General features: G+C 46.4%; 1 protein-coding gene across 1 annotated transcript in view; it reads left to right on the forward strand.

Moving 5' to 3' along the window:
• The window catches only part of sbf1 (SET binding factor 1), a 24088-nt gene that overhangs the window by 884 nt on the left and 302 nt on the right, over positions 1 to 22902 (forward strand). The window contains exons 2-29 of the mRNA XM_019866023.1: positions 7933 to 8024; positions 8363 to 8500; positions 8587 to 8715; positions 9022 to 9132; positions 9497 to 9568; positions 11310 to 11339; positions 12828 to 12933; positions 13567 to 13699; positions 13970 to 14078; positions 14183 to 14296; positions 15913 to 15990; positions 16106 to 16219; positions 16301 to 16429; positions 17168 to 17266; positions 17359 to 17566; positions 17990 to 18102; positions 18288 to 18437; positions 18607 to 18675; positions 18760 to 18921; positions 19013 to 19278; positions 20055 to 20227; positions 20305 to 20378; positions 21325 to 21517; positions 21629 to 21756; positions 21946 to 22121; positions 22319 to 22455; positions 22593 to 22800; positions 22877 to 22900. Coding sequence (XP_019721582.1) covers positions 7933 to 8024; positions 8363 to 8500; positions 8587 to 8715; positions 9022 to 9132; positions 9497 to 9568; positions 11310 to 11339; positions 12828 to 12933; positions 13567 to 13699; positions 13970 to 14078; positions 14183 to 14296; positions 15913 to 15990; positions 16106 to 16219; positions 16301 to 16429; positions 17168 to 17266; positions 17359 to 17566; positions 17990 to 18102; positions 18288 to 18437; positions 18607 to 18675; positions 18760 to 18921; positions 19013 to 19278; positions 20055 to 20227; positions 20305 to 20378; positions 21325 to 21517; positions 21629 to 21756; positions 21946 to 22121; positions 22319 to 22455; positions 22593 to 22800; positions 22877 to 22900 — 3535 coding nt within the window. The remainder of the gene's footprint in view (positions 1 to 7932; positions 8025 to 8362; positions 8501 to 8586; positions 8716 to 9021; positions 9133 to 9496; positions 9569 to 11309; positions 11340 to 12827; positions 12934 to 13566; positions 13700 to 13969; positions 14079 to 14182; positions 14297 to 15912; positions 15991 to 16105; positions 16220 to 16300; positions 16430 to 17167; positions 17267 to 17358; positions 17567 to 17989; positions 18103 to 18287; positions 18438 to 18606; positions 18676 to 18759; positions 18922 to 19012; positions 19279 to 20054; positions 20228 to 20304; positions 20379 to 21324; positions 21518 to 21628; positions 21757 to 21945; positions 22122 to 22318; positions 22456 to 22592; positions 22801 to 22876; positions 22901 to 22902) is intronic.

The raw sequence follows: 22902 nt of genomic DNA on the forward strand, positions 1-22902 counted from the left end.
CCCCCTACCACCTCCCGTTCACCCTGAGCACTGGCCTAGATCCGTACAGTATAATGGCTCGTTTAATCATGAAATATTCAACCCGCCTCTCCACTGGAAGCATGCAGCCTGCAACGTGGTACTCTTTAGTGCGTGCGTCCGATGATTTATTCACAGTCGGCAAATTTGCAAGCTCTGTTCTCCAAAGCCGCCTGTCGATCTTAACAGCGCCGTTTTCCGCTCGCCTGGCTGCACCTTTTTAGAATCTCGCATTTTTTTTCGCCGCGAAGTTTAGTTCAGCGCAGGATGTCATTACGTGGACAATGCGAACGCTGCAGAAACTCCCCTTCCTGTTCTCAGCCAGCCCGAATTGCAATGGCGAACAGTGAAACAGGCTGTTTAAAATCATCTGGGAGCCAGACATGCTCAGGTTTTAATGAATCACAACAGCCTGCGCCTTTGGAAAGCCAAACGCTTCCCACTGCCAGGATGACCTGTGATTGATTTCAGACTAGACGGGCAGTCGAGGCTCCTTGTGAGGTTGATATCGAAGAAAGCGCCCGGGGTAAACATCGCAAAATGACGCAGAGAAAAGTTGACTTTGGAAAAAGGCTCAAATGATGAATGACAAAATATTATCCTATTTACTGACATATTTACAAGAATGCCGATGGAATATTTTTTTTGCTTGTTGCCGTACTTGATGTGGTTAACATCTTCTCATTCCCCGTGTGTGTCTAAATAGCATCAAACCTCAAGTGTACCAGTCCTCGATCATAAGAATACCAGGAATACCGCGTTTCCTCCGGAGTCTAAATATTTCATGCATCCTGCCTGCCTCTGCGTGCATGTGTGCTTGTGTGTGTCACCCGGCGAGAGGAATGTTTGCAGGCAGGGGCAGTGACAGGTAGTCGAGGAGGGCCGTCGGTGGTTGACGTCATCGCCGCTCACGTGACCGCTTCGCAGCGTGCCAAAATCTTCACCCAGGATCTCGTTTTTTTGAGCCAAGATGGCGCCTGCGCGGAGGCGAGTGTGTCGTCGTTTGCCGGGGTGTGGTTCTCATAGCAAAGAGGGTCCCGGGAGAGACACCATTGTGTTTTGACAGCGGAGGCCGCCGAGTCGGCAGCCAATCGCCACCGCGATCCGAGACCCAAACAGGAAATGGGGAGAAAACCTCGGGAGACATTTGCTTGAAATGGGACAATCCACATCGCCCCACATTGTATTTGTTTCATTCATTGAGCTGCTTTTTCGAAAATTGGTTCATTTAAAAGAACGTTTCTTGTTCATTTTTTTTATTTGTAGAGGGATGATGAAATACAAGCAATTTTTATTCAAAAATGTTTGTCTTTTAAAATTCAAATTAGCATGCTGAACTGCAAATAATACATTTTACCCCCCAATCACAACATAAGTGGAAAAAAAAAAAATCAGAGGCTCATGAAACAATCAGAGGTGTGTGCCGACTCCCATTGAACATGAGATTGAATGCGGTCGCTTCATTCTGAACGCACCTCCAGTTTTAAACCCCTTCGGGGACAGCGGTTACTACGGTGGACAGCTAACCATGTTATCAGGTTACAGGGTGCAAAGGGTGTGTACACTTACGCAACGATCCGAGTTATTTCGAGTAGATCGACTTTATATCCACTCGATGTCCATTTTGGAACTGAAATGAGCGTCAGCGCCAAAATTTTGCCCGCTCCTGATCGTTCCATGCGGTTCTGCACATTATGTTCCACTCTCGAGTGAATCGACTTCCACACAGAAACGCATTCGATGGCTTTCAGACAACCTGCGAAGGCTGAATGAATATTATCTGATTGGCCCAGCGCCCAACCAGTCTGTGAACCTTCAAAAAGAAAACAAAACAAAAAAAAAAAAACGTGCACGGCAGTGTTTTCAGTGCTACCGTTTGAATTATGTAACATCTCACAAGTCATGTTCCACGTTGAAACATGCCATCGCGTTAAATTGCGCTTGATCACAATGGAATGTACTTGGACTCTGTGTCTCGAGTCCCTGTTTTTTTTTTTTAATTTTGTTTTATTTATTTATTTTTTGTTTAGGTGAGCTTTTTGAGAAGTGGTAGAATCTGGATGCAAAATTGGGCGATTGTTGGATTATTGATAGGTTCTGGTGAACTTTGTGGCTAATTTAAGTCGCGCTCATGAGCGTGAAATAACATGCTAAGATCGACAACACGGGGGGAAGCAAACATGGACTATGAGAAACCGTATTTCCTTTTTTTGTTTTTTTTGTTAACGGGACTGCAACGCCACGTGCAAATTTGTCATTAGCCTCTTACCATAATTGCCTACCTCATTTTTTTTTTTTTTTAATTTACTGTCACAAAGTCCCACTAACTATGATCTAACCACTATCCTCGTGCTGTTCCAGAGCGTTTCATCCCCCCGGCTCAGATGCTGCAATCGTGCGGGCTCTTGTGTGTAAAAGGAGTCCTCTGACGCTGCCAACAGTGCCTGCCTGTGGGCAGCCACTTCCTCCAGTAGTCTCCAGAGCTGGGCTGGAGCCTTTCAAGCCCTCCTGAAATAACCCCCCCTACCCCACAATCTGCCTTTCATAGTGGGGGAGACAAGAGGGACTGTGGTACACTCGGCGCTTGTGTGCGTTGGCCGCTCACCCGTCCGCTACTCGAATGGCTTTGTGTTTGGTCGGTTGCTATGGTAACGTTTAACCCCGAGTCGGGCTGCTGGTTTGTGATGAGTGCTCGGTGCATACTGACCAGTCAAGCCTCAAGATTTCTGATGATGATGTGTATCATGATTTGATTCCGAAATCGTGTCAAACCCGCTGTCACACGATGCGCATTTGGAATTTGAAAACAGCGCGAGAAATTTCGGAAAGCGACGAGCTGGACCGACTCACTTGACGCTAATGTGTGATCACATATCATTTATGCTTTATAAAAGGAATGCATTTCATCTTTTTTTTTTTTTTTTTTTTTTCCCCAGCACTGAAGATGTTTTGTACTCCCAAGTTGTGAGCGGCGTAAAAATACGCCAGACATAGGGTGTAATTATGCCCGAGGGGTGTTTTTGGGGATGCCCCCTCCCCTCTGGTGTTGATGGCTTCCCTGGTATGTGAAGAATTTCTCCCAACTCCTCATCAGGCAAAGGCTGAGTCGGTCCCGCTCCGGTTAAAGCATCCGACGCTCAAGGGAGCAATCGTTTGAGTCCCCGAGGGACGAATTTGGCGCGTCCGGGGCGGTTTTGGATTTGAGGATAAGGGGGCGGGGGTTGTCGGGCTATGTTCTGGCCAACCTTATGGTCTAGGTTAAAAAAGGAAAGTCCCTCCCATTCATTTGAATCCGCCCAGTGCTGTGATGCACTGGAGAGTCAGCGAAGAGACATGCAGTAAAAACCAAATTGCCTGCTGAAAAAGTGGAGCAATGTCGTCAGGTAACCCCGCATTCTTTATCGCGTTTGGAAATCTTGCACAGTGACACGTCCCCCCGTTTGATTTGTTTTGATACCCAAATCTTATTCGATCAAAAGACGCTGTTCTCAAAATTTCTAAGGACTCATTTAGCTGATCCAGTCTAACTGTATTTAGCTGCATGCCTGCAGTTCATACTGTGAGTCATTAGATTTATTTAACGTATTTTCCGCACGATAAGGCGCTTCGGAGTATAAGGCCACCTTCGATGAATGGCCTATTTTAAAACAGTTTTTATATATAAGGCGCGCCGTATTATCAGACGCTTAGAATAATAGCTACGAGAGTGGCTGCGGTTGCGCTGTGCATCCACTAGATGGAGCTCGGCTAAAGGAATACAATACAATTCAATGTAGCTTTAGTTACATCGAGCCTTCACAACCGCTGCAGCTGCTTCAAAGCGCTTTAAGAAACATTAAAAATACGTCCAAGAAATCAGAATATCGATCCATATATCTAAATTATAAGGCGTACTTGAGAAAATTTTATGCTTTTACGTGGGCCTTATATTATGGAAAATACGGTACTTACCAGGCAGAAGATTAAAGATTGCACACTTAAGATGGCCTCCGCATCAAATCTGGCTCCGGGTCCCCTACTGGGCGAGTTTTAATCTTATGTAAGGGCTGCGACTGGTTTGAGTAAACGGATCAGACCTCGCTCGTCGGTTCGAGTTAGACGTCATCGTACCGCAGTTATAACGGAGCTGTCTTTAGCAAGCTAAATCTTTTGACGTGTCGAGGTCAGGGCAAAAAAAAAAATGATCGTAATGTGACGCAAGGCTGATGGGTGCCCTTCGCAGAATTTCCCACGAGAGAAAAAAAAAACCCATCACATTCTGGCCGTAGCTTGATTAAAATGAAAACAGAATGAATATCAAGTGTCATATACCGCTACGATAATTCCCGTCATTCAGTTTGATTAAGCGCTTATCTGACTCATTCTCTGCTTTTTTTAATCATAGCTGTAGTTTGTTTTTTTTTTTTCTTCCCCTTAGTCTGGAACGTAGGATGTAGTGGAAACACAGAGCAGATCAGTCGTAAGGTCGTAATGTTCCACACGGGCTCCAGTGCTGCTGCTCCTTTCTAATAAAAATGGGTTTGACCTCAAGCCATTCCGACGTAAAACTGAACCACGGGGGCCACGGCCAATTTTGCAAACCCATGAATGAGCTACCGGTGTGAACGCATGTAACCTTTGCAACTATTGTATGCCTCCGTTGTTAGTCTGTTTCCTCTCCTGGAAGGCGTGCTCCTTTTTTTTTTTGTGGATCCGGGAGAGGCGGAGGGCTCATTTTTGCAAGGAAGGATGTGCAGAAGTGCCTTTGCACAAAGAACATGTTCGACATTGTCTCCCGGATGACAGCGTTGTCAGATGAAGATTTTATTTATTTTTATTTTTTTTTTCTGCGGCCATCTGGTTGGATTTTAAATGTTGGCCTCGCGGATTTTCGTTCATATTTTCATACCGATCTGAAGATGTCAAGGGTTTGAGGTTCTGCCCGCCCTTATCACGCAGAAGCAAAAAGATCCTAATCCGGTGACCTGAGTGTGTTCTCTCTGGTCACCCAACATCCCTTCATGTGTGTTTACGACAAAAATACCGTCTTGACCTCTCTTTACTTGACGTGCCTCGTGACTAGAGTTCCGATGGCGTTGGGTGACAAGGCTCGAAATTCGCTCGAGGCGCAGCGTAATGAGTCGGTTAAAAGTGTCGTCCGATGTGATGACCTTCAAGTCTCCACAAAGCTGACCTGGCTCCGAATCGACGGGGTCTATGTCAGGCTAGTGAAGAGGTATCGGTGTCATGGTATCGGTGCATGTTTACTTTACACATGTCCAGTATTGGACCTGATGCATCCCGAATATTTTTTTTCTTGAAAGTATTTCACCAAATTTCTTTGACCGACCACGGGGGGGAAATAGGAGAGAATGACTCTTAGGCTGCTCAGAACTCCTCTTTGATTCCAATGTCGAATTTGGCAGAATATCGCTGACCGTCGGAATTGCTTTCGCATGGACGTCGCTCCACTTCCCAGAGCTGACGGCGTTGTTGTTAACTCTCGGGGTTGCACCCGAGCGGTCCACATTTGCTTTCAGTTAGGCTGCCCGCCTCGGATTGTGCGCAGTTTTTTTTTCAGATCCCTGCACGGTTTCAACATGCAACCCTCAAGAGGGGTCGCCATGGAAACTGCCTGTTGTCGCGTCACTGTGGTTTTTGAAGCCCTTTGAAACCAGAAGTTGCGGTCCGGGTTCAAACACAATCAACTCGGACACATTCCAAAGAATGAGCCGCACAATCCTTTCAACTGACTACGATTGCTCAGCGATCACATGACCGGCCCTGATCCCCTCTGTCATAGTTTGACTGCTATTAGTCATCCGCATGTGGAGTCACGCGTGCTTCTGATACGCACACGCGGCGCGCATTCGATTTGGTTGCCTCATTGCTCAAATGAACGATGACAAATTTTGTCAAATCAAACAAAAGTCTTCGGCAGTCGAGGAACGGCACTTCCCAAGCACGCCCACTTTCTATGAGCGTCGTGCTGCACCGTCTAGGCCAGGGGTCACCAACCTTATAGAAACCGAGAGCCACTTCTTCGGTCCTGATGAACTCATTCACTCCCAAAGACGTTTTTAAACGTCTTTTCAGACTTGGTCTAAAATTGGCTGGTACTGAATGAGTTCATGTGAAAGGCTACCGGTTGCATCCACACTTGTCTGGAAGAACACATTTGTTCAAATTAGCTTTCGTAATGTCGTAAAATGTTTTTGTAGATCCGCGGCATGCTGTAAAAGTATCCAAGGTCGCATAATTAACCCTTTCGGTCACTCCAGTGGACGGCTTAGCATGTTATCAGGTTACAGGGTGCATTAAAGGATTAAAATTGGCATCAACCCGCATCTTCTCCATTCTGGTTTGCAAAAAAAAGCTGCGTGCAAAGTGCCCTTTGCGGTGTGTCAGCCACTCTTTTTCAGCTACGACAGCTCGCTGGCGAGCTGCCGCCGTGTCTCGGCCATTAATGGGAAACAGCGCGGCTCCCGTTTACCAGCAGTGTTTGTTGGATTTCCCCCCACATCCTTTTGTGACCACCGCAGCTCCTCTTCCATCAAAGTGTTCTAAATATAAATTGGCAAGATAACACGACGACGACCCCGGCAATGATTTTTGTTGATTTAGCTTGACGGTCGACAACTTCGAAATGCATCTTACCGCCACCAACGGGATTTAATTGGGAGCAGTGAGTCAAACTGTGGGTCGCAGTTGTGTGGCATTGAAAAACGAGTGTCCCGCTTTGCTAAATTGATAGACCGACCTGCCAAACCCAACCGACAAAAGGCAAACAAAATACAACCCTGCAGTTTTTTTGTTGTTTTTTTTTTTCAGTCTGTGGTGTTCACTAAACTTGGTAAGCTGCAGTTTTTTTGTTGGTTTTTTTCAGTCTGTGGTGTTCACTAAACTTGGTAACGTAGGGAAACGACGCAGTTCTGTGTTTACATTGTGAGACAATGATTCAGATGAGCGACGAGGCACTCATTTCGCCGGTCCCTGCTATTGTTTTAGTTTTATATCATGGGGGGGGGGGGGAAACTGACTGCTTGTGGGGTCTAAATTGGCGGAAACTCGTTGAGTTTCCTTCCCAGAACTTGTTTGCAGCTAGAGTTCCGAAGATAGTGACAGTGAAAAGATTTTGATCAATCCTCAAATCAATCTCAGATTGGGATTTGGTGGTTTTCTGTTGACGGCTCTTGTGTGAGTTTTTCGCTTCTTAATAGTTCACTTGGGAGACGGGATGACTTGAGGATTGCGTCGTGTGTTTTGGTGTCTGGCCATCTGAATTTATTTGAACATTGAATCGTCTGTTGTATGCTTGTCTGCGCATTGCGTCGGGACGGGGGGTGAAGACAATCTTTCACGCAGATGAATGTGGCTGCTGTATTCTGACGCATGCCGGGTTTCCGATAGAATTAAGCTGAAAGCCCGACTTGTGGCGGTTACATAAGTCGGCCCGTTTTGTGCCATTGTGCCGCTTCCGCGGGCCAGACCCGAGCGTGACCTCGTTAGCCAGGAGCTGCAAATGCAAATTTTGTATCTTTGATCCGCAGCTGTGCCTCGATTTACAAGGTTCATCTATTCAGAGAGCACACGACACGAATCAGTTGTATCTCAAATCATCTTTCCCCATTGAAATGAATGGAAATGCCGTTGATCCGTTCCAACGATCTGACTGTGACCGCCTTAGTTTCGGACTATGCAGTATCGGACGCCAATCCATGTTCCCATGTCGAGGAGGAGACCCTCGTTCTCCGCCATTGTTACCGTAGTCCACAAATGTTAAATATATTCCGGTTTTCATTTTAGAACAGTTTGAGTGAAACATTCGTCTCTTTGGAAACAATTGCGTCCATAAATCAAAACAAACCAAGTTGGTCAAATGATTGTCTGAGCAAGGGCTGACCACCGTATCTCTTCCTCTTCTTTCCCCTGTAGTGGAAGGCGAAGGTGAGGGTCAAGGTCGCATTCTCCAGCGGTTTCCTGAGAAAGATTGGGAGGACAGCCCGTTCCCACAAGGCGTGGAGCTGGCAAGTGAACATCTCGAGACGCACGCTCCTCTCGTCTGATGAATGGCCACAACAGGAAGGACGCTCGATTTTTGTCAGAGTCTGCGCCATTACGCGACGGACCTTTTTTTTTTTTTATGAGCGACTGGAGACGTTCCCAAGTTGTCAAACTCGGGAAGTTTCCGACTCCCACAGGAAATAATGTAAAAGTCAATTCGAATTATTATGTCAACTGAGAGTCATTCCGTTGTTGGTCATTCAAGTAGGCGTAACAAACAAAACATTTTTTCTGTAATTGGATGACCTTTAGATGAATGACTTACTATTTTGTCCTTCACCCGTTTTTCCTCTTCACGCAGTTCTGCCAACCCAGCGGTTGGCAGCTGGTCCCCGAGCGTCAACCCCCTTCCTTCTTCGTGGCAGTCTTGACCGACATCAACTCCGAGCGGCACTACTGCGCCTGCTTCACGTTCTGGGAGGGCCAGGACAACCCGCAGGTCAGAAATGGAATCATATCATGTTTGAGACTCATCCGGGTGAGCCAATTCGACATTGTTTTTGAGCCCATTCTTTTTGCGTTTAGCTGCAGAAGGCGCGGACCAGTGACGTGGACGAGGTGGACGAGGACCCAACTGTCATCCAGCCAGCTCAGGTCTTTGCCCCAAAGAGTCTGGTCCTGGTGTCTCGGTTGGACTACACTGATGTTTTTAGGGTAGGATGCCTTTAACTCATTCACTCCCAAAGACGGTTTTAAACGTCTTTTCAGACTTGGTCCAGAATTGGCTGGTCCTAAATGAGTTAATCAAAGCTTTAAATTGAAGGATTCTAAAGTTTTTCTGATGTGGTGTGAAACCCTTTTTTTATGAGTGCCTCTACCGAACTCTAATTAAAATTTTACAACTTTTGGTGTGTTCATTTGATTTATTTTGAAGTGGGCTTACACCTGTAGGGGAAGTCCTTAAAAGACCAGACTACTATTTCTGTGACCCACTTCCGTGTCTTTCCTTCCCCGGAGCAGAACTGCCTGGCCTTGGTCTACACCGTCCACGTCGATGGCCTGACTGTTCCGTTAGAGACGGTCATCGGAAATCTGCTCACATGCGTCATCCCCATCGCTGGAGGCGCCCAGGTAACCGTGGACTCTCTTCTTTTTTTTTCTCGACAGTCAAAACGACTAAAAATAAAAGAGGACGCCGTTTCCTGATGCTCCGTGAAAGGCGCTGTGTCATCTTCCGGAGCAATGCAGATCGACAAATACGTCGCGGAACATAAACCTGGACGCCCACGACATCTATTTAATGTCCGTTTGCGAACAGTAGTATCGGAGAACTGAAATATTTACGATTATTTAAAGAGTAATTGGATAGCTAATGGGCGTATGGAGTGTGTTTGAATGAGACTGCCACGACTTGAGGACGTATGGACTATCAGAATCGGGTTTTCTGGATCTTCTAATGGCTCGCCAACTGTGCACTGGTTCCTGTGTGTTACAGATAATTGAGTCCCGAGTTTGTAGTTTAGACATGGTTCCTCAGGCCTGTGACTGGCTGCTGGCCTGTGTCCAGGTAACGTTGTCGATCGAGCAAGCTCCCTTTTCCAATCAAAGAGCCGGCACCACGACGTTGATTCTGTTGAGATCACACGCTTTCTTTTAAGGAATGTGCACTCATTTCAAATTGTGCATCAGTGTGTTTTTTCTTTTGTTTGTGTGGTTCGGCAGGAAGTTGGATCATTGTCATCTCTGCTGATTTTGACGAATGGCCTTTGAGTATTAACACATTCACGGCTAACAAAATAGGCCCCCGGCGCTCTATCTAACCTTAGCCGGACCGGTTGTAAGTTAGTTGCTAGGTGACCAGATGGGGATGGCAGATGGCTTCCATCCGGAGGCAGTCTGAAGGGAAGAATCGCATGTAATCAGTCTTAACGCAGCGAATGCACATGTAAAAACAAAACGTATGGCTGCATAAGGCCAAACAAGGCCGCCAACCCATTATGTAAAGTTTATTTGTTGGAAATGTTACGCTATATGTTACGCCCAATGCCTCGAGTGTGTGCGCCACTGAAGTCATCAATCTCAGATTGTTGCCGCCTCATAAGGAATGATTTTTGAATACCGTATTTTCTGCACTATAAGGCGCTTTGGCTTATAAGGCTTCAAATCAATGGCCTATTTTAAAACCGTTTTCAGATATAGGGCGCACTGCGTTATAAAGTGCAGAGAATCGAAGCTACAATAGTGGCTATGCATCCACTAGATGGTGCTACGCTAAAGGGAATACAATACAATACAATACTATACAGCTTTATTTTTATAGAGGCTTCACAACCACTACAGCTATAACAAAGTTGGTAACAAACATGGACATGAAACATATCAATACACATGGCATTAAAAAACAAGAAATGAAAGACAAAGACATTGTAACGCCATACATAAGGCGCATCGGATTATAGGGCGCACTGTTGGCTTTTGAGAAAATCAAATGCTTTTAGGTGCGCCTTATAGTGCGGAAAATACGGTAAGCAAATGAATCTTTTAAACTCTCCGTTTTTTGTCTGTATTCTAATCCAAATGGAATCGAGCAGCCCAAAAAATGTTGCGGTATCCGTGGACGGCGTCTGTGTTAAAAGGTTATCTTTTCGGTTTGGCTTTTTGTCGACACTGCGGTTCCATTCGTGCGATGACGAGCCATCGCATCGGCTGCTTTCAGAATGACGAGACAGTGTGCGCAAAAGGGTCATTTACAGCGCGCACTCAAATAGTTGCCGCAGCGGCGTAAGAATATGTCATCCTTTGGCACGAGAAGGCTTGCGCGCGACACGCTATCCTCTTTTTCATGAGATTGGTTTGGATTTATGCGCCCCGCGATATATTCCACAGCAAAAAACATCAACAAAAAAGAAAAGAAGCGCATTTGTGAATAGTGAACCACAAACGTGTCGGGATCATTGTCCTAAACTCGGGATCCCTTGCATGCGATTATAATCTCTCTGGAATTTGAGGTCACATGACATGAAGATACTGTGAAGCCGTATTTGCTGGTTCCCTTTGTTTTGCGTCGTCTTTATATTCCTGTGGTTCTTCCGCCGCGTGTTTTGTGTTGCTTTTTTCGGAATTGTCACTTTTCTATTTGCAAATGTCACTGTCATATTCTTGCCAGTTTGAGCTAATTCTCCGTCCACATGGTTGGTTCTAATCTGTGTGCCATTCTGTGTTACTTTTTGTGTGCTTCTCTCTCTCTCTCTCCCTCCCCGTCTCTCTCTATCTCTCTGTGTGCGCGCGTGCGCTTGTTGTTTGTGTAGCCGGGCCAGGAGGAGAGAGTGGACAGTTTGGTACGCCTGCTTGACTTTATTCTCCTGGAAGCCTCCTTGCCTCTTTTTTTTTTTTTTTCCTCCATCTATTTTCCTCTGCAAATCAGGTCCACATGTAACCCCTTGGCAACAGTCAATAGGTGATCAACAGCTGATCATCGCTCATCCCGTTTTATCCCTCGTTGCTCGTGCAGTAAAGTGCCCAGATTGTCATTTACTTGATCAATTCGGCCGACAAGACTGGATTTTTTTTTTTTTTCCCCCCTGAATCATTTCAACTAATATCGATGCCAGATCAGATGAAGAGAGTATTCCATTTTACTTTTGGAATAAAGTTGCCTCTTTATCACAACACAGGCCAAATGCATAGTTCAGTCGGGGATGGTTTTCCGTCTTTAACTTGCTAAAAGTCGAAAACGTGAAATGGATGCGCCGTTTGAGCGCGCCCAATGATCAGTTGTTCGATCACATCATTGCGTTGCCGAAAGCGCTTGCCTGTTGCTGTTGAGGCGATGGCCGCTTCTGCATCCCGATGTCATGTTTGCCGCACTTCGACAAACTCTGCTCCAACATGATTTCCCTTCTTGTATTGAACTTTATTTTGAAGGTCGCCAAAATCAGTGGCGAAAGAAAGGAAGTGTAATGATTGATTTGAACCATTCATTTTCCAAGCTGGAATGATCAAAGTGGTGAAACACATCAAATTGGTTGCACCAGTTTGAAATTTATTTGGGAGTATCTCCAATCCACAAAGTCCAGATTTTTGCTCAAGTTCCTCCACAAATGTACATCATTTGTTATTTGTCATTTGTTATCAGGTTACAGGGTGCACGAAAGGGTTCATTTGTGTTCAAAAACGACGCTAAGGGACTCCCCCCTTTTTTCTCCGTTCATTTGATCTTGCGTGAGACCGAAGCGTTTTGCGCCGCTTTTGATTTTTGTCCACACGCGCCGACTGTTGTTATCCAGCCCGCGGGCCAATCGACGTTTTGCCTTGGCCGTCTGTCAAGAGCATCGCTGCTCAAGTCCAAATCGTTTATCTCCAATGAGGATGCCAATTATCGAATACATTCGGCTCCAAATGAGTGTTTTGCTGTTTTGTAATGACGCATTTTCACGCCGTCACACTTCATGGGCCCCAAACGGATCACCCTTGCGCATCGAATGGTGTTAAGACGACAACGGGAAACTGTCCGCGCCGAAAACTTTCCACATCAGTGGGGTTCCGCCGTCAAGATCCATTGATACGGTGGCCGCGGTGCGGATTAACTTGTCGAGGTTGCCGTCCGCCCCTGTCCGCCTCCGGCTTGTTTTGTCGCGTACCCGCTAAGCTTTTTGGAATTCTCCGTCGCGCTTGTGCTGATTCACGCTTGTCTTTCAATCCCGCGCCACGCTGCTCGTTCTAAGAAATGACACGTGCCTTGTTTGTTCCCCCCCCCACCCCTAAATCCCCTTTCCAGATCCTCTTTTAACGACTCCTCTTTCTTCTTGCCTCACCTTTGCCCGTAGCGGACCATCACATTAGGCGCTGGAGACCGGCAAGTTATCCAGACTCCCATCAACGACTCCCTACCCGTCAGCGGCAGCAGCGCGGCGCAGCTGTTCCGGCAGCTCGGTAGGGACAATTGTAACGTGGCAACAACACTACAAAACCAACATTTCCTGATTTTTATCTCGCGGTGGCTTTGGTTCAGCTGCTTGTGACGATCAGGTGGTGTTTCTCCCGCCCGAACTGCATTATTTACAGCGGTCCCTTGACATACGTGCGGCCCAACTGATGCTTGGTAGATTGTTTTTGCTTTGTGTTGCATGCCAAAACTCTTAATTACCGCAAAAAAAAAAAAAAAAATGTAGACAATTGGTCAGAGCGCCATTAGGCCAAAATGAACAGCCAGAAGCCAGCCAACTTCTTGATGCTTTTCACCAGGCCACGCCCCCTCAAGGGCACACCGCTCAGGTGCTCAGTTGTTGACTTCTGGTTTGTCCCACGGTACAGAAAACGAGTTGATGACATTAAATTCACTTTTATTTTGTTGTTTTTGTTGAAACAAGACAGTGCTGCATTTCTTGTTTACAAACACTCGGCGGTGGCGACTGGACTGAATTCATGAGATTTCATTTCAGCATTTTCATGCGTTTGATATACACAGCATAAATAAATGGAGTTACTTGCGTGGTTGCGGAATGTATTCTTCCTGACACATGTGCCCCCCCCCCCCCCCCCCCCCCCCCCCCCATCTGCTCTCAGGGATAGTCAACGTGCTGTACCTGTTCTGTGCCGCTCTGACGGAGCACAAGATCCTGTTCCTGTCGAGCAGTTACCAACGCCTAACAGACGCCTGCCGGGGCTTGCTGGCGATCATGTTCCCCCTCAAATACAGGTGATTCCCGACGTGACATGACGCGGAACGTCCCCGTCGCTCGCGTCGCGCGTCGCAATTCCGAAACGCCGCCCCATGTGTTGTGTTGTATTGTTTTGTTATTTTGACTTCAAGATGGCGCCGCGAGAGTGGCTGCCTTTGCAGCAGCTCCTATATTTTGTTCTTCTACTTCTTCCTTTCATAACTTTGCTGCTACGAATTGGGAATTTCTCCATTGTGAGACTGATAAAGGTTTTCTTATCTTATTTTATCAAATTTGTCTCCCCATAGCTTCACATACGTTCCCATCCTGCCCGGTAAACTCCTGGAAGTCCTCAGCACTCCCACTCCTTTTATCATTGGCGTCAACTCGTTTTTCCGCTCGGAGACACAAGAACTGGTGGGTTTTCTCCTTTGCTGGAACAGGAACACCGACATGAAATCTGTATTTGATTTGAAACAGATTCTTGTTTTTTTTTTCCCTCTCTCTCTCGTGTGTCGCAGTTGGATGTCATCATCGCTGACCTGGACGGTGGCACCGTCACCATCCCCGAGTGCGTTCACATCTCCCTGCTGCCCGAGCCGCTCCTCCAGCAGACTCAGACAGCGCTCTCCATGGTAACACGTCGAACAATATGGAGGACTCACTGTAGCCCCTCTGTGTCAATATTTGTTTTATTTGGACAAAAAGTGGGATTTATGAGGAGACATTTACAAGTGTCTTATTTCGTTCAAGCATTTTCGCTAATTTGAACAAATGAGCTATCGTTAGCTATTCTATTCTTCGGTACTCTGCATTGTGCCTGTGCTTTCTGAAGCAATGAAGGTTGGTGACTACGTTTTGCCGTGCTGGTTATGTCATGGACCGATGCAGCCACAAAAAAAAAGGTCCTTTGACCACATGAGGCTATTTCCGATATCCCCACCTTGTCATTACGCAACATTAGGCAACATGAAAAGCCACAAATTCACGGTGAAACTTGATCTGACTCATCAACTTGTACAACAAATGGCATCGTTTGAGAACTTCACCTCGCCTTCCCCCTCATTTTTATTATTTTTTTTAAAGGGATTCCCATTGGGTGACATTTTACGCAACACCCATTTCTCTTGATGAAGAAAAACATCGTGCGTCAATCGAGTGACTCACTTTCACCGACCACGTCCAAGACAGTATGTTAGCATTTGAACGTTGCCCTGTGACATCGTTTTAGTAAGAAAACATGCCAAGTGTGGACAAAGTATTTGTGGATAAAAGTGAAGTCCGCTGTCATTTGTATCCAAGAGATTGAACCCCGACCCACTATTATAACGGCGTGTGGTTATAGTCATGTGACAAACCGGACGGAGTTTATCAATGGAATGATAAATGAACTTGATCTTCGGCCTTTCGCACACATTGCCTGCCCCTAAATTAGAAATCATTTTGATTTCAGAAAAAAATCCCTATTTTAAATGCATGACATTTGTTTGGCAGACATTTTTATCCCCCTTACGTGAGCCTTCGTGTTAATAAAGCGGCGCTTCACATCTCCCTCCAATCTCACCGGGCAATTTTGTTTTCTTTCTCTCTTTTTGAAAAAATCAACACAATATAAACAAACGCACATGCAAGAGGCCTGACATCCCCTCCCGACACAAAAACAAAATTACGAAAACAGGAAAAGCGACGATCGTCTTTCTGATAGGCAGCTTTAATTTATTAGCTTGTCGGGAACGTTTTCGTGGAAAAGATAGAATCTAGGTGAACGGGATGCATGCAGGAGCCATGATGCTATAGATTGTTGGTAGGCAACCCTAAAGCTGGGCTTACGTGCATCCAGGAAGAGAGATGGGCCCATCGTATTCCGGATCTCCCGGCGCCATTGTTGCGTGATCACGGTCTAAAATATTTGTGATTTCAGGCTTAAACATTGATAATATGAATGTGTTTTCTTTTGCGGAGGGATTATTGAACCCCCGCTTCCAAGTATTGATAGACAAAAAGGTATTGTCATTTTGGGATTTTTATTTTTTGATTTATTATTATTATTATTTTGAAACTGACAGTGCCGTGGAAAAAAAAACATGTTTGCCTATTTATCACACAAATCAGGAAGGCCGCGAATACTTTTTTCACAGCGCTGTCACTTCAGTTTCATTTCACATCAAAAGAATCGATCACATGTCAAATTGTTTTGTGACCTGCCGCAATCTAACGGGGGTTGATGTGCTGGTGCGTTTCATGTTTGCAGGTTTTGGATCCCGAGCTGGAAATCGCTGATCATGCCTTCCCACCCCAGTCCTCGCTCCCTTCGGCACCCAAGATCCAGGTGAAAATCTGTCAACCTTATGTCGTTTTTTTACCTTGGAAATTGTAAAACAGCGACACCCACCCAGGGGACGACAGCGTTGGGACTTAAGATGGGACTGTGTTGTGTGTCTCAGGATAAGGAGATCCGGGCGATTTTCCTGTGGCTGTTTGCTCAGCTTTTCCAGGGTTATCGCTGGTGTTTACATATCATCCGCATTCACCCCGAACCAGTCATCCGCTTCCACAAGGTATGACGGAGGCCCCTCCGTCCAAAATCAGGCATTGTCACACGAATCGGACTTGAGAATGCGGATTTTGTTCCCCATCAGGCGGCCTTCCTCGGCCAACGAGCGCTGACGGAGGACGACTTCCTCATGAAGGTGTTGGATGGCATGGCGTTTGCGGGGTTCGTGTCCGAACGGGGGCCTCCCTACAGAGCAACCGATTTGTTCGATGATGTGAGTTTGGGAATCTCTGAATCATGTTGTGTCGTTACCCCAATTCGATGAGTTGCTCGCCATCATTTTATCATTGTCATGAAACTGCATCTTACTTTTATAATAGTCAAACCAAGCCATTTGAGTTCCCAAAAGAACATTTAAAAAAAAACTCAAAAGTATGCCATTTGCAGCATAAATACACGCATGGAACTTTTTTTGCAACCAATGCTCCGAAAAAACTGGACATCTCCCTTCTGGTGGCACCTTGGTGTTATGGAACCAAGTTTAACCCTTTCATGCACCCCGTAACCTGATAAAAGGTAAAGCTGTCCACTGTAGTAACCGCTGTCCCTGAAAGGGTTGAAGAGTTTCATTTCGATGCAAGTTTTGCCATGCCGCCATCTTGTGGCACCTGTAGGCAATTATCGAACTTTTTAGGGGCGAGGGGTGTCAATTTCGAATAAGAAACTTTGAAGTTGACTTGTATCTCTGCATTCGGAGCACGGACTGAAGCGGAACATGACAAATGTATCTGTAAAAATAGTTTTAGACATCCTTACGGCGGACATGAAGGACCACATTTGACTAAATTAAACACACTGGGGTATTCTGTCGTATTTGCCCTTCATCATTTTGCTTAAAAACTAAATTTCAATAAAAAATCCAATATCAGATGTGCATTAAATTATTCTATAATTTTTTTTTTTTTTTAAAGATGTCTGGAGAGGAATTCTCAACTTTCTCTTGTTCCCACAGCTGGTAGCCAACGAAGTGGAGAGGATACGGCAAGAAGAGGCCTCGCCGCACAAAGTCATGAATCACATCAAGGAGTTGGCCGAGCAGCTATTTAAAAATGTATTTCTCAAGATAAAATGCCCCAATTTTCCCCCCACCCCCCATAAAATGTGCGCTTAACCACTTTCGTGTCGGTTTCTCTCTCCCTCCAGGAAAACCCCTACCCAGCAGTGACCATGCATAAAGTCCAGGGACCGTCGGGAAATGGCCAGAAAGCGACTCAAAGTCAGAGCCCCTTCCCTGGGTTGGACGAGGTCACGGTCCAGCTCTTCATCGACCACGCCACCGCCAAGCTCAAGACAGCGCCGCCGGTGGTCAAGGTGGAGGTCAAGAGCATGGTGCCATCCGGACCCCCATTGGGTGAGCTGGGTTTCAAAAAAAAAAAAAATAAAAAAATGGATCACGAATGTGAACGGGCAACCCAAGAAGTACTCAGTTGGACGTATGTCAGTTTCCACCAAGGATCAAGATTTGTAGCACGCTTTGCACATTTAATTTCTTGTGTTGCTGAAATCAGCCTGTTGGATGGGCTCTTGAGACTCAGTTATCTGTATCCATAATATTTCCCCTTGAAAGTTGGGGGCGGAGAATAGCGTCAATGTGGAGCGTCAATGACTTCAAAGGCTCCCCACCGCCCTGCTTTCAAGTTTTTAGACGTGCAAGTTAATCATCAGCACTTCCTGCCTGCAGCTTCCCCCCCTCCTCTCGGCGTGTGTTTAATGGCTTCCATTTTGAAGTGCCACGCTGATAAATGAGCCTCACGCGTTGCCCCCGCTTCCGCAGGAGACATGGTGGACCGGAACAGCAACGTGATGGCCAACAGCGCCCGTCGGCTGGAGGTTGTCCGGCACTGCATCACATACATCTTCGAGAACAAAATGCTGGAGGCCAAGAAGGTATGAATGACTCGTTGGCAAAATTGCACTTTTTCAGTTTGGGGAAATCTGCAACAAAGATCCAAAGTCGGACAACACAAAGTGAGCGTTTTGCTGTTCTGTACTTTGTTGAGTCACAAACATTTTGGAAAGCCATGACTATGCTGTGTTTAAAACAAAATGTCTTTTGTGCCTTCCTCTCTCAGCTGATGCCAGCTGTACTTCGGGCTTTGAAGGGTCGGGCGGCTCGGGTGTGTTTGACGCAGGAGCTCAATCAGCACGTTTTGCAGAACCGGGCGGTGCTGGATGACCAGCAGTTTGACTACGTCGTCCGAATGATGAACTGCACCTTACAGGTCTGTAACCGCTCGCGCTTCCCACTGAACGTTTGTGCCAAATTTACTTTTGCTCTTTCTTGCTACGATTTAGTTTAAAAAAATGCACCAGGCCACTTTATGGTAATGATATGCAGCATTCCTCATGATGCATTTTGCAAGCATCATTTTTTTTTTCCTTCTCTTGTAGGACTGCTCGCATATGGATGAACATGGCATCGCGGCGGCCCTTCTCCCATTGGTCACAGCCTTTTGCAGGGTAAGTTAATCAATCCGTCCACATTATTATTATTATTATTATGATAATTAACTGACCACCGTTGCGTCTTTGTTGGTCTGACAGAAATTAGGAGCAGGCATCACTCAGTTTGCATACAGCTGCGTCCAGGAGCACACGGTGTGGACCAACATGCAGTTCTGGGAGGCCATGTTCTACAGCGACGTCCAGAAGCACATTCGGGAACTTTACCTGGAGACGGAGGACGGCGAGCATCACAACCACATTGTGATTTACTCGAGTCAACCGTTCAATCGACCGCTCGCGATCTCAATCGTCGGCCGTCGTTTTAACGAAGGTCATGCGAATCTGCACTCAGGAGCAGCAGGAGGGATCGGGCGGCGGCCGGGAAATCGGCGCCCTGGAGCTGGCGTCGGAGCAGAGCCGCCTGTGGCCGACGCTCGGCAAGGACATGCAGACGGAGCGCGTGCAGAAGGAGGAGAGCACCGTGTTCAGCCAGGCCATCCATTACGCCAACAGGATGAGTTACCTGCTGCTGCCGCTGGACACCAGCAAGAACCGCCTGCTCAGGAGCTCGGGCCTCGGGGACGTGGAGAGCGTCAGCAACAGTTACGTCACCAACAGGTAAGAACGGGGATCAAATCTCTCACCAATTAAATGTGTTTTTTCCGATTTTAACCCCTCTAGGAGCAATTATCGAAATGGAACATAACGAAAGTGACCAATTAATAAGATGGATAATATTTAATAACAGGTTATATTTACAGGAAGATCGCCATGGATAAAATTGTATTTTTGTAGAATTTTGTTTCATTGATGTGCATACTTTTGATGTTGCGTGAAACAAATGTTTTTATGGATTGTTGTTTTTGGTCAATTTCGGCAGTTATTTAAAGAGTTAAAATATGAGTTAAATATTCACACGGTTCCATTTGATAGAAATGAGATTATCTTGCACCAGGTTGCCCTTCAGTTGCACAGATAACAAATATTATAGACTTTTTATTTTATTTTTTGAACTAACTTTTGGGAGTCAAAATGTGTTTTTTCCGATAGCTGTGTCTTGCCTGGATTGATTTCGCGTTTTTGTCAATACTATCGCATTTCTAACATAAGTGAATGAAGATAAAAAGTTCATTTTCTTTTTTCATAAATTTTTTTTTTTTTGGTTTTGTTTTGAAATTAAATTTTCACCGGTATTTTTTACCGCTACGTTAAACAGAGCTCAATAATGAACATGTTCACGCTCCTCTAAAACAAGTCTAAGAATGATAATAACAAATGCTAACCATCAAAAATAATTTCTGATCATCCAAAATATAAAAATGTTCTGGATCAATCGCATAGATTTCAGATCATTACAAATGAATGTTTTTTTTTTTTTTTTTGTGGTCTCGTAGTATTGCAGGGAGCATGGCAGAGAGTTATGACACAGAAAGCGGCTTTGAAGATGCCGAGAGCTCTGACGTGGCCAACTCGGTGGTGCGTTTCATCAACCGCTTCGTGGACAAAGTCTGCAACGAGAGCGGCGTGACCAACGAGCACCTGAAAGCTCTCCACACAATGATCCCGGGTATCATCTCCCACATTCAATGACATGTTCAAAAATGTGTCATTTTTCACGCTGATGTTTCCCTCGTTTGATTGCAGATATCGTTCAGATGCACATCGAGACGTTAGACGCAGTCCACCGCGAGAGTAAACGACTGCCGCCAATCCAAAAGGTAACCAATTCCTATTTTTACGCCCCACCGGAGAAAGGCCACGCAGAGCCAGGCCGGCCAGCCCCGCCTACTTCCCTCTCCACCAATCCCTACCGCTCAGACCCGCGGTGTCACACCAGGTATGTCTGAGCCAAGCATGCGGAGTGATGATTTGCTCTCCCTGGTGTGCCGTTTTTTTTTTCCCCCGTGTCTTGAGCTAACGTGCGTGCCTTCGTTTCGAAGGGTGCCGTCAGTTGGTGTGATGGAGAGGAAAGGGGGCTGAGCTCCGTGTAAGCCAAATTTGTTGCCAAAAAAAAAGCCCAGTCATGAAAAATTGTCTTGAGTTGAGCAAAACCAAATGGAAGACAATTTATCAATCATCTACATTGTCAACAATGAGTCAGGGGTTTTTCTGCATATATAATCTAAAGCACCGGTGTCAAACTCAAGGCCCCGGGGGCCAGATCTGGCCCGCCGCGTCATTTTCTGTGGCCCGCGAAAGGAAATCAAAGATGTCAACTTTCATGATGCTTGCTAAAATCTCGACCAACATTTCAAATTCTCATATGTAATAAATAAGAGGGATACTGTAAGCATTTTCTTGTTAGCAAACCCCTCATTACCGTAACTTAAACAATAGGTGAATAAACCGTGATTCTTGACTTCTTTAAACGGTTTCCGTCATAACGGCCCTCCAAGAGAAACGAACTAAAATCACGCCGGTGACAAAAATGAGTTTGACTTGGCTACCATGAACAATATTGACCCTCGCTCGCAAATTTGACACGAGGAATTGACAACCAAAAAACGTCAAGATCGCGCCAGGGGTGTTATAAAATGCAAGGTTGCTGCTCTGTCATCCATCTTTCCACTTTCAGCCCCCTTGGCCTCATTTTTTTTGTTCGACCTTCAGCGTCATTAATCCCCACCCCCTTGTCGCGCTCCACTCTCCCTTCTCTCCACCCAGCCCAAGCTGCTGAGGCCGACCCTTTTGGCAGGCGAGGAGCTGGTGATGGACGGCATGCGTGTTTACCTCATCCCGGACGGGCGCGAGGAGGCCATGGGAACGATGGGAGGCCCGCCCCTGCTCCCCGCGGAGGGAGCCATCTTCCTCACCACCTACCGGCTCATCTTCAAGGGCACTCCCACCGACCCGCTAGGCGAGTGACTGGGCTACGCACGTGCGCTGTGCAAATTTTGGACTCGTGTCTACCGTGTTGTATATCGTCCAGCTGTATGTGAATGTCACGTTCCTGCTTCCCTTACCGCAGTGGGCGAGCAGGTGGTGACTCGTTCCTTCCCCATTGCATCCTTGACCAAGGAAAAGAGGATCTCTGTCACTTTACCCATGGAGCAGTTTGTCCAGGAGGGATTACAGCTGCGGTCCTGCACCTTCCAGGTACTGTTGAAACATCAACATTTCTGCGCCGGTGAATCATTTTCTTAACTCATTCACTCCCAAAAACGTTTTGAAACGTCTTTTCAGACTTGGCTGGTACTGAATGAGTTAAGAGCCCAGATGTATTGTAAGGTTTTGACTTCGGGGCTTTAGCAGAACACATTTGGCGTACTTTCTGTCCGTTTGCAGCTAATGAAGATCGTGTTCGACGAGGAGGTGGCGGCCGACCTGGCGGAGGTTTTCAGGAAGCACATGCACAAGCTGCGCTACCCCCAGCACGTGCAGGGAACGTTCGCCTTCACCATGGGTCAGAGCGGCAAGCTGGTGGTAGAGCACAAGGCCAAGGACAAGAACCAGTCACTCAAGTGGGTGCTTCTGTCTCGCTTTCTTTGAGGAAGAATCGCACGATTATAGGAAAGATAATCCTCAACTCATATCGCTACGAGTAATTAAAGATAGACATGTTTTGAAGGTCGGTAAGCTAACGAGTAGCAAAAAGTGGTCGAGGACCGTAAGCCGCTCATGATCCGCGTATCAAAACCGAAATGTTTTTTTTTTCCAGGACACTTTCCAAAAACCTGGTCAAGAGCGCCAAGCGGACCATCAACCGGCAGTATGTGATGAAGAAGAAATATTCGCCGCCCACCTGGGAGAACAGGAGCAGCTTCCAGTCGGAGCTGGATGAAGACGAAATTTCAGGTAGGCCGAGAGTAAGACTCCCTTCCGTCCTCATCGATAATTTCTTTTTGTCAACTCCCAGTTGATTCCCATCGAAAGTTTCGAAAATTCCTGTTAGGTTCCAACCCAAGATTGTTTGGTTAAATTTCTATTCACAGTTTCAGAGGAGGTGGAGCCGAGCTCCCTGACGCTGTCCTCTACCATCCGCTCGTCAGACAGACAGACCATGAGCAACGTGGTCGAGCGAGCGTGCTGCCGCGACTACCAGCGCATGGGCCTGGGCACGCTAAGTAACAGCTTGACCCGCTCCAAGAACGAGCCCTTCCGAATTTCCACCGTCAACCGCATGTACACGGTGTGCAGGAGGTACGTCAAATCGCAGAAAGGGTCGGGGCTTGCGCACCGGGAAAGTGTTTTGAGACGGCGTGTGCTTGCGTCGTAGCTACCCCGGACTGCTCATCGTCCCGC

This window comes from Hippocampus comes, unplaced genomic scaffold, assembly GCF_001891065.2.
Source record: "Hippocampus comes isolate QL1 unplaced genomic scaffold, H_comes_QL1_v1.1 scaffold50, whole genome shotgun sequence".
NCBI classification, from domain to species: Eukaryota; Metazoa; Chordata; class Actinopteri; order Syngnathiformes; family Syngnathidae; genus Hippocampus; species Hippocampus comes.